Source organism: Psittacula echo (genome assembly GCF_963264785.1).
Source record: "Psittacula echo genome assembly, chromosome: 6".
Lineage (NCBI taxonomy): Eukaryota > Metazoa > Chordata > Aves > Psittaciformes > Psittacidae > Psittacula > Psittacula echo.
This window is the reverse complement of record NC_137743.1, coordinates 35,196,688-35,211,704: the sequence shown is the minus strand read 5'-3', so window position 1 is coordinate 35,211,704 and position 15,017 is coordinate 35,196,688. Positions and strand designations below refer to the sequence as shown.

Here is a 15,017-nt window from a genome sequence, read left to right as displayed (position 1 = left end):
TAGGTCCATTCCTGAAATTGGTCATTTGATGAAGTAATTCAGGAGTGGAGCCCCACATCCACAGCCAGACAATGCTGGCATTTTGGTTCTTTCCCAGCCGTGCTGCAATACACAGAGCTGTCAGGTCAGAGCACGCTGTTTCATTTTCATTCAAGCACCTATTTAATATTCATCATGTTATAGGGGGATATTTTTATGTCAGAAAACCCACAAGTGCTCTCCCAATGACTCAAGGGCAATACAGAATAAATTGTCTTTAAATCTGTATAACGGATGCTGAAGTCACAAACAAGGCATAAAATAATATGGAGGTAGAAAGTGCTTTTTCCTTATTAGGTTTATCAAAGTAAAACTAGACTGGCAAGATTGTTCTATCAAGCAAATGGATGTGGTAAAAAAAGGAAATGAAAATTCTGATCCATATTCATTGTTCCAATGTCAGCAAAGGAGAAAAAAGCTCCGCTTTATTTTTTTCTTTAGAAAGCTGATCTGAAGTTTTACAGAAAAAAATTAAGCAAAGCTGATAAGGAAACAAAGGAAAATCAAAGATAATTAATAGACACAAAGCAAGCAGCAGAAGAGGCCAGACAAAGTATCTAATATTAAGCAAATTGCGAAACGCAGGACATGCTTGACTGCACCAAGCAGCAGCTTCAGGCACTGACAGCATCTTAATAGGGAGATTTCTTTTCCAAAGCTCCCAGTGCTGGCCTGGGCAAAACTGCTGCTGTCACTGGCCTACAGCTGATAGCTACCGACCCCTGCATTGGCAGCAGCATTTATCTGCAGACACATAGCAGATTTCTCTTTTCTGTTTAAATTAGGTTCTAAAAAAGTCCTGGCAGTACCTGAACAGTCATACCCATGGACCTGTTGCATTTGTAAAATAAAGCTGGACTGTTTCCCCGGTTAATAAGCCTTCAACAGCAGAAGTTTAAAGGAGAAGATTACACAGACTAGACCAGACTGGGATGGGATAAGATAGGATGGGATAAGATAGGATAGGTTAAGACAGAATAGTAGACCTCTAAGATAAGAGTCCGACTGTTAATATTGCCAAGCCCACCACTAAACCATGCCCCTAAGCACCACATCCACATATATTTTAAATACCTCCAGGGATGGTGACTCCACCACTTCCCTGAGCAGCCTGTTCCAATGCTTGACAACCCCTTCCATAAAGAAAGGTTTCCTAATATCAAATCTAAACCTCCCCTGGCACAACTTGAGGCCATTTCTTCTCATCCCATTGTTTGCTACTTGGGAAAAGAGACCAACACCCACCTCACTACAACCTCCTTTCAGGTAATTGTAGAGAGCTCCTCCCCTCAGCCTGCTTTTCTCTGGACTTAACACCCCCAGTTTCCTCAGCTGCTTCTCATAATACTTGTTCTCCAGACCCTCTGGACACGCTCCAGCACCTCAGTATCTTTCTTATAGTGAGGGGCCCAAAGCTGAACACAGTATTCAAGGTGCAACCTCACCCGGTACAGGGGATGATCACTTCCCTGGCCTTCTGGCCATACTGTTTCTGATACCAGCCATGATGCTCTTGGCCTTCTTGGCTGCCTGGGCACAAGCTGGCTCATGCTCCGCCACTGTTGACCGTCTGGGGGTCCTTTCTGCCCAGCAGCTTTCCAGCCACTCTTCCCCAAACCTGTAGTGTTTCACGGAGGAGTTGTGACACAAGTGTAGGACCTGGCACTGAGCTTTGTTGAACCTCGTACAACTGGCTTTGGCCCATTGATCCAGCCTGTCCAGATCCTTCCGTAGAGCCTTCCTACCCTCAAGCAGATCAATGCTCCCACCAACAGTCTTAATGCTGGTGTGGCTGCACATGTGTATTTTGCAGTTCTTCAGCTCTGACAAATGGACACATTTTTCTCTGTAGGACAATGACAGGACAAACAATTTTCAAGTCAGTCCCACATGCTACAGCTGGCACCCAGTCCTACAGCCAAAGCTGCATTATCCATGCTCTGAGCTGCAACACTCTTCACTGCATTTCAAATTTCACCGCATTTGGTGCTTTCCCTCCTCCCTGCTATCCCCCAACATCCACTTCCTACCTTCCCATGAATAGGTGAGACAGGCAGCTTTCTGGATTTCAGAAAATGCAGAGGGTATCTGGCGGACGCACCTCAGACAGCAGCTCTTCATTTCTAAATCATGTTCTGCCAGTACATCAAAAATACTACACAACTTCATAAAGTGAAAAGGGTTTGTGGTTTTTTTGGTGGTGGTGGTGGTTTTAGGGAATTCTTTTTGGTTAACAATGATTCATGTTGCATGTAGAGGAGTGACAAAGGAATATTAGTTCGATCACTTCTGCCTTTCTACAGCCCACTGAGTGCAATGAACAGATTTGTATTCCTTTCCCTTGGTCCCACAGACTCATCAGCACAGATTTTTTTGTGGAAAAAGGCTTCATGAGGCTGGGAAATTATGCCAGCCCCATACCATACTCCTGTGGAAAATACAGAATTATTGGAGAGCAGTCTATGTAAATATACTCTTTCCTCTGAAGAGGACAGTGGTTTTAATGACAAATCAAGTGAAATCTCACTTGGAATGAAGCAAATAAAATAGTAAACTTTTCAAGTTACCACTGCAGTAATAGAGACTGCATTTAAAAATAATTGCTGTGGATCTGCCATATCATACAAAGGAATAGAGAACAAGGCAACTGTGATGTGACACATCTGCATTACAGCTTTTCATCTCAATTCAGTCCTTAACAGGCTCAATCAGCTGACTGCATTCAGTACATGAAGTGATATTTTCCACCAGCCTCTACTGGAGAAGCAGCAATCTCCTGATGCTTCCCAGCAATGAGAAACCTGCCTGAATGTCATCACTGCCACCGCAGAGTGCAGCCGTCAGTCACGGGGTAGGGCTTATACAGACGTATGTCTTTGATGCTCCTCTGCTGAGCCTATCATTCACAATCTATTGGAATAGAAACCAGAGCTAGACTGGGACTGAGTTATAAACCCCCCTTTTCTCTGCTCCAGGACTGTCAGACACTAGAAGATGACATGTTTTGTCCAGTTAAAAAAGTGGTGTGGGGCCATCAGAGAAAACAACAGATCACTGTAAATTGCTCTGGTATGACCTGTCTCTGCTGTGACTTTTCCTGGCAGTCCCTCAGCATGTCTGTCACTGGAAGAGATGGCTCAGACACACTGTCTGGGTTCCAGAAAATGCCCTTCTTACACCTCTCAAAGCAAACAGTTCACTGGTGCTTCAGCTGGGCTACAACCACCACAAGTTCTACATTGTGTACGTTGGAAGAACAAACCCTTCTGTCACAGAGAAATCTCTTATTAAAAGTCCTGCTTTGGATTGCTTATCTGAGGACAAAGCTTTTGTTTCATCACAGGAAAAGACTTAAAACATCCACTACAAATAGCAAAAAAACCTGACATCGACTATCACTGTAGACTTTCAGCATTGCTTTTTCTCAAAGCAGGAAAGACAATAGATTAAATCTCTGTTGCATCCTATCACTGAAACAATCCTGGATTTCCATCCTTAGGTAGACCCCAATTATTCCACTTTAATAACTTTGGATACAATTGGTCTACTTAGTGCACACAAGCCAAGAAGCTTAACCTTTCTGCTGCAGAAAAGAAGCCACAGACCGCATTTCTCATGGTACACTTGCATGGTACACTAGTCTGACCCATCAATTGATGGGATGTTCTTCTCTAATCCAGTCACTGAACTAAATTGACTAGCAATGTAGAAGGTAGAACCAGATTGTGTAAGTAAATCGCTTAATTTGCCACTTCAGGATTGATGAATTCGTATTTGCAAAGGACAATGAAGGTGGAAAACATTAAGGAAGCAACAGATAATAACCTCCAAACGACCTGCTCATATCCAAGTGAAGTCAATAGGCATCATTTACTCACTTTGGATCAGATAATCCCTCCTTTGCCATCTCCAAATACAGTTTAGATTGATGGTACAGCAGTGTCAGAGGAGGGACACCAACTACTATTTCTGCTAACCCTGAGTTTCAGAACACCGTTGCCAAAGGCTAGTTGCAATGAAGAGAGGAAATGTCTCATTGTTCCTTGGCCCAGTTCTACTGCTGCACAATGCTGTAATTATTGGCCAATAGCAGCAGCCTGGAAACACCATTTCTGGGCTGCATTCATCTGCTCAGATACTTCTGCAAGAAAAGGTACTTGAAGCTAAATGAGGTAGATGCCAGATTGCATGCAAAAAAACCCCAACAAACAACCCTGCCATCTTCCTCATCTGTAAAATTAATGCTTGGTGCTCCACTTGATCCATGTACTGTTGAAAGATTCTTCACTGTTATTATGTTTGAAGAGTTTTTTTTTCCAAATGTCATATTGGCATGTAACAACCACAATATTCATAACATGCAGGTGAACTTTCATAAAGCAGAGGAGAAAATTAATATTCTTCCATATCAGGGGAAACTGAATCTGATTTTTCATTCCATCAAAACACCTCTTCACAGACAGGGTAAATCCCATAAATTGCTTTAACCCATGTATCTGCCTACAGTCCATTCTACACACTATTGTAACAAAGCATGCAATCAAAGTAAATGAGTATAATTGCCAAAGGATGCAAATATGGGGTTCCTGGATGTTTTCTCAGACATTTCATATGTGATCATTTTACCATATGTTTACATTTAAAAATAAGAATAAACTATATTTGATTGGAGGACAAAGGTTATACATTAAAGATTCATGCAGAAAGCATCCCGTAGCCATGATTACCATTATAAGTATTCATTCAAATCTAGCCTTTTCTCTCCAAATGTAAATGTAACCAAATCACAAAGCATGGCCAAATAATAACCCGTTTAAGGGCCAGTGGGGTCCTGTGCTATCAGACTTCACAGCAAGACTCTCCTTTCATTTTGCTCTACTAAGTAGGAACAAGAAATTATTCTGCGCAATTCCATTTATTTAATGGTAGTTCAGGTGAATTCCTCGGGTTTTTACACTCCTGTTTCTACTCCTAGTTATCCTGTGGGGTCAGACAGACTTCTTTAAGGCAACCTCAGAGCTGTACAACTCCCATGACTGGTAACAATCCCCTAACACATCACATCCCCATCTGTGCAGCTGTACCAGGCAGGGGTAACTGCCACAACCTAGAGAGATTCCCTTCTCTGCAGACACAGAAAGACCAGGAGGAAATTACACGCAACTTCCTTTATCTTCCATGTCTGACAGAAATAGAAAGCATGACCCATTGTAAGCATTATGAGTCAGGTCATGTCACATCACAACAGCTTAACAGCATGGCCAGTGGCACAAGTCATGTCAGCAGTTAAATGACAGTAACAGAGTCACCTGTCAGGTCATGGCTCCAGCAATCCAGTAATACATGCATGCTGATGGTGCTTAATAGTATGTGCATAGATACATCTTCATAAAGATAACACAAATCAAGCTCCTGTCCAGGACAGGTGCATGTCACAGCTGTAAGATGTGGAAGTTAATTAATTTAAATTACATTTTAAACCAGAAAGAACCATAATCTGTCCTGAGGCACATTAATACATTAAGATACCCTGGTCCATCTTTCAAAAGATCTTGAGTCAGATCATTCTCTTTCTGCATTATTACCTCCCAATTGAAAACAAGCCCCAAAATTATATTTAAACTACATTTTGCCTCCCATTAGTAAATGTAAATCAAGTTATATATTTAGAAAAAATATAATCAGAGGGCTGGAGCACCTCTCCTATGAAAACAAGCTGAGAGAGCTGGAGTTGTTAAGCCTGAAGAGGAGACGGCTCCAGGGAGACCTTAGAAAAGCCTTCCAATACCTAAAGGGGCCGACAACAAATCTGGAGAGGGACTTTTTACAAGGGCAGGTAGGAATAGGACAATGGGCAATGACTTTAAACAGAGAGAGGGGAGATCTGGATTAGATGTAAGGAAGGAGTTCTTTATCGTGAATGTCGTGAGACACTGGCACAGGTTGCCCAGAGAAGTTGTGGCTGCCCCGTCCCTGGGAGTGTTCAAGACCAGGCTGAGCGGAGCTTTGAGCAACCTGGTCTAGTGGAAAGTGTCCCTGATCATGGCAGAGGGGTTGGAACTGGATTATCTTTAATGTCCCTTTCAACCCAAACCATTCTATGACTCTATGATTCTGTCATAAGTCTTTCAGGAAATCATTTATGCCATGTTAGCACCAAATAATAATTTCATACTTATCAGGACTAATAAAAAAAAGAAGTACTCAAATGATTTTTTTTTTCCCCCAAGGATAATATTTTCTTCATTTCCTGATGAAACTGGCCATGAATGTAAGTGCACTTAAGCACAGAAACTACATAATTAGGCTCTTCTTCGACACCTATGAATACAAGCACAAGCTAAGCAGTGGCTGTCTCACACAGCAGCCTTATGAGCCTTCCCCTTGTTTTATTTTATTTGATTTTACAAAGCTGAACAGGTGCACTGATTTCCTAAAGGACATTACTGAAGTGCAAGAGCTCTGCAGCAGAAGCTGTTCCTTAGCCCTGTGAGACAGCACCCTGCAAAGCCAGCAGCTTCACAAGCAGTACCCAGCCCCAGTATGGAATACAGCCAGTTCCTCTGGAGACCCCGTGGTGCTTTGGCCAGAAGGTGCCATAGCATGAGTTGGGACATAGACTGCATGAAGACCACGAAACTGAAGCACAACCTCAGATCCATCTGCTCACCACACTTTGCAGTGTTGCACTTTGAGCTCCTTGCCTCCCACAAGCAGTTTACCATACAGCCCATACCTCGTGCTGAACATCATGATTTGGGCTGTAATTTACCCTGATGCTGAGGGCAATGACTACATGTTGCAGTTGTCATTTTTTGTTATTATTACATCAACTTTCCCATTTCAATGCCATTTTGAACAGTATGCTTAATTGAGCACATGCCTTCATTATCCAGAGAGTACCATTCTTCTCACGTTGTACACTGCAGACAAAATATAGTATAGTATGGCAGTATTCTTCCTAACAGCACTAGATTATTACTCCCCATGTAACTTTTACACTATACATGTTACTCAAAGGTTCAGTACAGATCACTTAAAAAATGATTTAGTCCCCTGATGTTATTGGGCAACACCAGATCTTGCTTCTTATACCATAACCAGTTATAGCTCTAAGGTAGAAAGCAGGGCCAGCAGAACATCTTCAAGGCCATAATTAAATGAGACGATTTCCTTTCGCAATTCTATCAGTCTTTTTTTTTTAATGCAAGAAGAGGAAAGTGCATTCCTGACCTTGCTTTGATGACACAATATCATCTCAATTTGATGCCATGAAAGAAATGGTGGATGGGTGGGATCTGGGCCGAGGAAGGGAAACCTATCTACAAGTCCATAATTTTTTCAATGAAACTGTAATATTCAAATCACTTTACAAAGCTGTGAATAGCAACATAAAAAGACAAGCACTGCCTTATACCCTAGTCATACCCTTCTATTGTGAAGATCCACCCTCAAGCAACTGCAGATTGAGAAGGACCGAATATGTGCTAAGCTGGTAACAGGTTTTCTTTTTGTCCTCCTCTCCTCCTCTTCTCTTCTCTTCTCTTCTCTTCTCTTCTCTTCTCTTCTCTTCTCTTCTCTTCTCTTCTCTTCTCTTCTCTTCTCTTCTCTTCTCTTCTCCTCTCCTCTCCTCTTCTCTTCTCCTCCCCTCCCCCCCACTCCTTCCCTTCCCTTCCCTTCCCTTCCCTTCCCTTCCCTTCCCTTCCCTTCCCTTCCCTTCCCTTCCCTTCCCTTCCCTTCCCTTCCCTTCCCTTCCCTTCCCTTCCCTTCCCTTCCCTTCCCTTCCCTTCCCTCCCCTCCCCTCCCCTCCCCTCCCCTCCTCTCTGATTATTGAAATAAGCAGCAGCATTGAGCTAAAAATAAGATCAAACAATCTCCAGATCTGCAACTGTTCTCTTGACTTCTACTTGTCTACAACATTTCTTTCACTAATCACTATAGCACAAAATATGCCAGAATTGTTTGAAATCCAAGTCTAATCTCAGACACAGTCAAAGACTAATAATGAATGTTGTTTACACACATTTAATTCAACATATCAGAAGCAATTTTCTCACTCTCTTTAGCATTTTATTTGCTTATAAATACAAGTCAATACCACAAGATGGCACTTTCTTACTTGCAACACACACTACTAATAAACACTTATCCTCTTCAAATGTTCCCAGATGTTTAAGACAAGTAACTTCTCAGTGGTTTTGAAACATTTAAAAAAGCAAGACCTTCTATAAACTGTATTTGTGTTCGATGCCTATTAAATGAGGTCAGGTAATTAAATTCAAAAAAAGAATTTATAAATATTTCAGATAAGAAAATTTAAATATAAAAGCAGAGTTTGTATTAATTCAACTGAATAGCAATTTAAACTGGCCGTAATGCATCTACATGGTTTAATTTAATTTAAAATATTTTTTAAACAATCAAATCCTCTAACCATTCATCAAAACACCTATCTACTCAACTCCTTAAAAAATATTCTTGGTTAAGAAACCACCTATGCTTTTTCATAACAATCCTTCTTCTGTCCTGTAGGTGGAAATGAAGCAAAATCATATTCCAGACTAGAAAACAGGATAAGAAGGAAGAAACTTTAAAAAACCTGGTAACTTCAGACACTTCATTCTCAAAATACATGATCCAGTTCTAAAGTCTTTGAACGAAATGTAAACACTAGAAAACTCATTGTTGAAATATGTGAAGAATAAAGAACCCTGCACTAATATAGTGCATAATGATGCTGTGTCAAACTTGTCATTTACAGTAAATGTCACATTTTCCTCAGGATTGTCATGCCTTTTTTTTTTTTTTTTTGTACTAATTCCTCTTGATGTCTGTAGATTCTCCTTTTTTTTTTCATTCCCATTGCTCAACAGGAAGAGATGTATGTTCTGGTCTCCTCAGAAAAGTTTCACAAGATCCAAGTCTTTGACTCCATTATTTTTAACAAAGAGGTGGCAAAATTCTAAGCTTGCAATACTTCTGTTCTGCCTGGTATATTACACATCAGGAGATTCCTCAAAAAACTGAGAAGTCGGAGAGTTCCAAAAAAGAAAGCAGTTAAGGCAGTTGATGTCTACATTTGGATTTCGTTTTTACGTTACATATCAATGTCTCCGTCATAAGCTAAGGTTAGAGGCTTCTGCTGTGGAGGAGTGCTTTGATGCTGCTTTGTTTTTTTGCTGCAAGAAAAATATTTCAGGAGACAAAATTATAAACTGTGATAAGCTCAGAAACATCATTAAAACCCGAACTTCATCAAAAAATCAACTTCCCATGCTGGTTATTTCATCTTGCAGTACAGTAACTACTTCCAAAAAAGCCACATGGACCTGCTTCTGTGCTATTACATGTGTGGTATGAACACACAGCCTGCTGAAAACAGGCAGCCAACTGTGCTCTTCATCTGAAGAGGAAATAAAGCATATTTGTTTCCCATGTCTTCTGAGAGCTGACAAAACAAGGAACACCTCACAGAAAAATTGAAACATGAACTGCCTAGGAGTGGGATATTCTCATTTTTCTTTGTCATGGTATTGAAGCAATAATAATTATTATTGAGAAATACACTTCCTCACCAGCCTTCAAGTGATGGAGAACTATGTAATGTAATTCAAAAAATCCTCTGTGTGCTCCACTGTGAAACCAGAGAGAAATGGTAGCTATATGGCTTGGAAAATAAGGAAGCTGCAACTCCTAAGCAGAATCCAAATGCTGTTATTTAAGCTTTTAACTGAAGAGAGGCTGAGAAAAGAACTAAGAGACTGAGTGAGAATAAACAGATTTTGGATTAAAGAGGGCAATAAGGGTGGCAGGCCATGGTTGTGACTCTTTGGTTGCCTGCCCTGATCCGACAGTGGCTGGGACAGCTCACACCATTAGTGTTAGTAAAGCCCAGGCCAGCTCCATGGTCTTCAGGGACAGCTATAGGCACTGCAGGACACATGGATGCTAGCCGCTGTCCCCTTCTTATCCTCCAAGATGCATCAATGGCAGTGTCTTTCCAAATACTGAAACCATATAGCACAACACTAGCTCTGCCAAGCCAGGCCTACCACCCGTGCCAGGAGTGATGGGGTGATGGCTGCTTTGGAGAAGGGTAGACGTCCCCCCCACCAGTAAAGCCCACCACCAGTGATGCACTGGTGTAGAGCAGAGCTTCCATACATCCAGTACCTTATCTCTAACAGTGGCTGGTAACCACAGCTTTAGACACAGGACATGTTTCCACCTGATCTATTCACTGAAAAAACCTATTTAGGGATTTCCTGAACTAGAGCATACATTCAGAAAACCGCAATTAACACCAAGAGACCCAATCTCCCTTGAACTGTTACGCCGTCTTTGAATCCATTTATCTTCCTGGCATGCACAGTCCCCGGCAGCAGTAAGCTCAAAAGGTAATAATGCACTGTATGAAAAATACAATCTTTTGTTTATTTTAAACGATCATTTCATCAGATGCCTCCTACTTCTGATATTGTGGGAAATAAAAATTCCCTAGCACCCTTTTCTACTCCATTCATGATTTCATAGATCTCTATTGTATTTGCACGTCAAACATAATTTTCCAACTGAATGCCCCTATTCTATTTCGTCCTTCCTTGAGCGGAAGCCAGTTCCTCGATCCAATCGGCCTCCTTGCCTTTTTTCAGTTTTACTTCATCTTTTTTTTCTTTTTTAAGAATACAATAAAAAGCCCTTTCTAATCCCAGCAGAAGTCTGAATAAATATAAGGCTCTACTGATAACCAAAAAGAATTCTTTCCCTGCATGGCCATCATGCTTCTTCACAATTACAGCCGTTAACATTACAATCTTGAGAGCTTTAAATTCCTCTGAGATAGGGACCAAATGAAGGCAGTTAAGTAATCCAAGGGTTTCGTAAAGCCTTGAGGATTAAATCTCTGCAACACAGACTGTTGTGATATATTTTGGATTGTTTCAATAAAAGCAAACTAGCTTTGATTTAAGGACAAAATACATGCCATACTCACCACATCAGGTAGGATGTAAAGATCAGGAAAACTATGATGAGGAACCCACCAGCTGATACTCCATATACCCACATCTTCAGTTTACCATCTGTTGGAAGATGAGGAAAAATGACAGAGAATGAATAAAAAACTTTATTCCAAAATAAACAAATTCTTAACAGTGTAAGTAAACAGCACACAAGCAAAACTAGTAGCATCATGGATGGGAAACAAGCAAGGACTGGCTGGGAATAACCCATAAACCCCAATTTTTGACAGGAAAAAACAAAAGATTCCTGTAAAAATCAACTGTTTTAAAGACAAAATCTTAACTTGGGTAATGAGTGTAGATTTTCCTCAATGAAAACTGAAAATGAACTCTTTGCCTCAGTTTTCCAAAGCAGCATTATTTTACAATCTCCCCTCTGGCTGAGATCCCGCAGCTCATTACAGGCAGCCTGGGCTTTTGGGGTGGCATAAGAAATAGAACCCAGCCAGGCTCCTGCCTGTGGAAAGGAGCAGGGGCGTGAGATAATTGCAGTACATTGCTCAGGAGCTTCAGTGGCTGTTCTGGCAAAGGTGGTTCAATATTGAGCTGACGCAGACAGGAACGCAGGGAACACCTGATATGTTTAGCCTAATGAAAAGAGGACTGAGAACAGATGGGATTGTTCTCTGTAAATACTTGGGGGTCAATTGGGGTAAAAACACAAGCAAGCACAAGTGAACCAGATACTTGGAGCTGAAAAAAGCTTGGGCAACAAATAGGAATAAATTCCTCTTAGAATAAAAACAAGAATATGCTTTGTGTTGGTAAGAGCGATCAAGTTGTACAAGAGCTCTCTAGTCGGGCTACAGGAGCAAGAGACACAACTGGCTTTCAGGCAATGTAATGCTCTTGAAAGGACTATTTGGGTGGCAATGACAGTGGATCCACCCTGTGACTCTTGCAGGAACCTCATACATGTGAGCTTGAGTGTGTTGAAACTTTTCCTTCTGATAGAAAGTCTCAAAACAGTATTTGGACACATCCCTAATTCCAAGCTTTGCATTAATACTAGTAATTTCTATAAGATCAGTATTTCTGTTTGTTGTTCCATTCTGGCTGTACAGCTTTCCTTGTGAGGTGAAGCATTGGTATTTTTTCCATGCAGCAGTAATCTGAGCTGATTCACATCAACAGAGCTGTTAATACATACTGGAGGCAGGAATACAAACCTGCACTGTGCCCACAGACATGATTTGACACAGGCCATTTCAAATTCAGTCATGCGAGTGGGAAGTTACTTCATGGACAATCACTAGGCCTGTTTTACATTTGATGTTTGAATACTGATTTTTTTTCAAAGGGAAACATATTTAATCAGATCCCATTCTTTCTCTTTTTTTCTTCCAGGCTTTGTGGAAAAGTACCTCTCACAGATTTTTTCTTCTCCTCAAAACACTCACAGCTTATTCACCATGTCAGAAGAGCTCCGTTCGATGGGTCTGGGTTAGTTTTGTTCTGGGCTCTTTTCTGAAGTCTAGCTATGAAATTTTTCACCCTCTCAACTGGAGATGGCCACGAAACATTTAGCAGTCCTGTGAAGGAACTGTCACAGCCACAAAAAGGCATCCCACCATGTCTGCTATGAAGGCAGCTATAGCCTCAATTCCCAACATAAAGGCATTGGACCATGACATCCTCCAATTTAAACAATCCTATTTAAATTGCTTCTCAAGCTGAAAAAAGTTTCTGTATCTGAACTCTGGCCTCCCATAGTGTGGCAAAGAAAGTTAAAAAGCAGCCTGATTCAAAATGAGCTCTATGCTTTCCAGCAGAGCATTTGAAAGACCGAAACCAGCAGACTTATTAAATCATAATAAAATTTGTGTTCCAAACTGTAAACAGAAAGGGAAATCACAAATACCCTGGAGAAAGGCATGTATATTTTTACTGACAGATATAAGTCCTCAGACGTACACAAATGTCAAGGGCTATGGTACTGAAGGCCAGTAAATGCCATCCATACCGGGAGCATTCACCATAGGCCTCCTAACAAGAGCATAACTGGTTTTATTGCAAACCCCCAGACTAGTAAGCCTGAGAGCCTGTTTAAGGGAATTACATATTTTGTCAAGTTAGACAAAAGGGAGTGATTTGAAGAGCACTAGCCTTGATACAGACTGAAGAGTTACCTGCAGGATGCCACAGGGTTGGTGATACACTTAGCACATATGGAGAATGGTTATTTCTTCCATATATATTTCTTCTATAACATTTCTGCCCTAAAATTAAATAACACCATGCTCTGTAAAAGCTTCTTAGTCCCTATTTCTGTCTTGCAGTCCCTGGGGGAGCACTGGATGCTGCACCGAGGTTAAGCCCACCAAAAGCTTTCAGAGCTGTAACCTCAAATGCTGATTTAAAAAGAGAAGGTTGCAGCATCCACCTACACCTCTCTCCCTTTTTCTAACCCTGTAAAGGTACCAGCTGAAGAGGTGACACCTAAGTAAGACAGCCTGCCGAGGGCCACAGAAGCTGACAAAAAGGCAATTAACCCCAAACCTGTGACTCAAACTGCTGGTGAACTGCATGGGCTTAAGGATGATGGGTTTGTTCAAAACCCAGCCAATTTGAAAAGGCTTTGGACCGAGCTCTGTGAGCGTGAAGACTGTCAATGCAAAGGTTAACTACTGTATGCAAATCAAATATGCAAATGTAACATTCAAAGTGTGATCACATATATCAGATAGAATTATGGCCTCCTGAATCCTATAACAGAACCGTTCGTTACATGTTTTCTAAAGTCTTGTGTTCATTACAAACTAATAGGAAACAAATGCAATGTCAGGTAACAGAAGAGGGGGAAGACTGTGCTGCCAGTGTTTATGAATATGGGGAGAACCAATACGTTTCAGTAAAACTCGATGTGCCTGACACCTTTGTCTCTGATTTTAAAGTCTTATTTGCAGTTTAGAAATGTAATAAATTAATTTTGCAAAATAAAAGTCAAAACAGCGGTCAGCTATTACAGCTACAGCACCAGTCCTGCGGACTAGTGTGGGCACATCTGGTGTGTGGTTCCAACTGAGAAGCATTTTATGATGTAGAAATCAGAGATCCTCCTGGGATGTACTTCTGGGGCACAGCAGCTTGCCTGCTTTTTGTGTTTGGTTTTTTGTTTTTTTTAATGTCTTCAACACTTTAAACTCTACACTTTCTATCCTTTTTTTTTTCATACACTTTTAAAATATGGCAAGAAACAGCCAATGTTTTCTGTAATGAAATCTTAAGTACTTTCTGCTCTGAATCTTCTAAAGCGCTAGTGATCAGTATCTTCCCTGGTCCAAACATATTACTTCTAGAAACATCATCAGATAAAAGTTCTAAGCATCCCCCCAAATCACATATGAGTATACTTTTGCAAAATATTATTGCTTCATTCTGTCTTTGCTATCTCTCAACATAAGAGATTGTGATTACTCTGTATAGGCACAAACAAATGAAAGATGGCATGTGAATTAGAAACTGGGAGGTTGCTTTGCAGCTCCCAGACACAATCTCTGATGTTATGATCTACAAAGCTTGTACCTTTCCTCTATAGAAACATTGTAAAGACAATTTATTCCATTCATATTTAAGTTTTTCACCTGGATTAAAAGGTTGAATAGACCATCCTTTGAAAATGTCACGCATTTTTGAGTTGACAGGTTTATTTTTTCCAGCAGTGGTCTTAACATCAGCTTTCTTATCTTCTAAACCTGGTACCTTCATGCAGTAATCCAGGAAACCATTTGATCTCATTATTTCTGTATATCCTCGCTCACAACCGCAGACTCCTCTCTAGGCAATAAAAGGGAATTCAGTATTAAACCGAATAATATCCTCTCACAGAACAGTGCAAATTGTAGGCATACCATGAAGAAAATGCAAGGTATATCCTGCACATGCAACTTAACCACCAAACCAAAAAAGCCAGGAACTAGTGTCTGTAAACCCTTTTCAGCTCAAAAAGCAAAAGTA

At 40.8% G+C, this 15,017-nt stretch overlaps 1 protein-coding gene across 1 annotated transcript in view; it reads right to left on the bottom strand.

Annotated features, from left to right (window-relative positions):
- Window positions 1-9,136: 9,136 nt before the first annotated feature.
- Window positions 9,137-15,017, bottom strand: part of THSD7B (thrombospondin type 1 domain containing 7B) — a gene marked incomplete at both ends in the record, with an annotated part of 281,668 nt that continues 275,787 nt past the window's right edge. Inside the window, 3 exons of the mRNA XM_080620490.1 lie at window positions 9,137-9,218; window positions 11,033-11,120; window positions 14,645-14,837. Of these exons, the coding sequence (XP_080476616.1) occupies window positions 9,137-9,218; window positions 11,033-11,120; window positions 14,645-14,837 (363 nt within the window). The remainder of the gene's footprint in view (window positions 9,219-11,032; window positions 11,121-14,644; window positions 14,838-15,017) is intronic.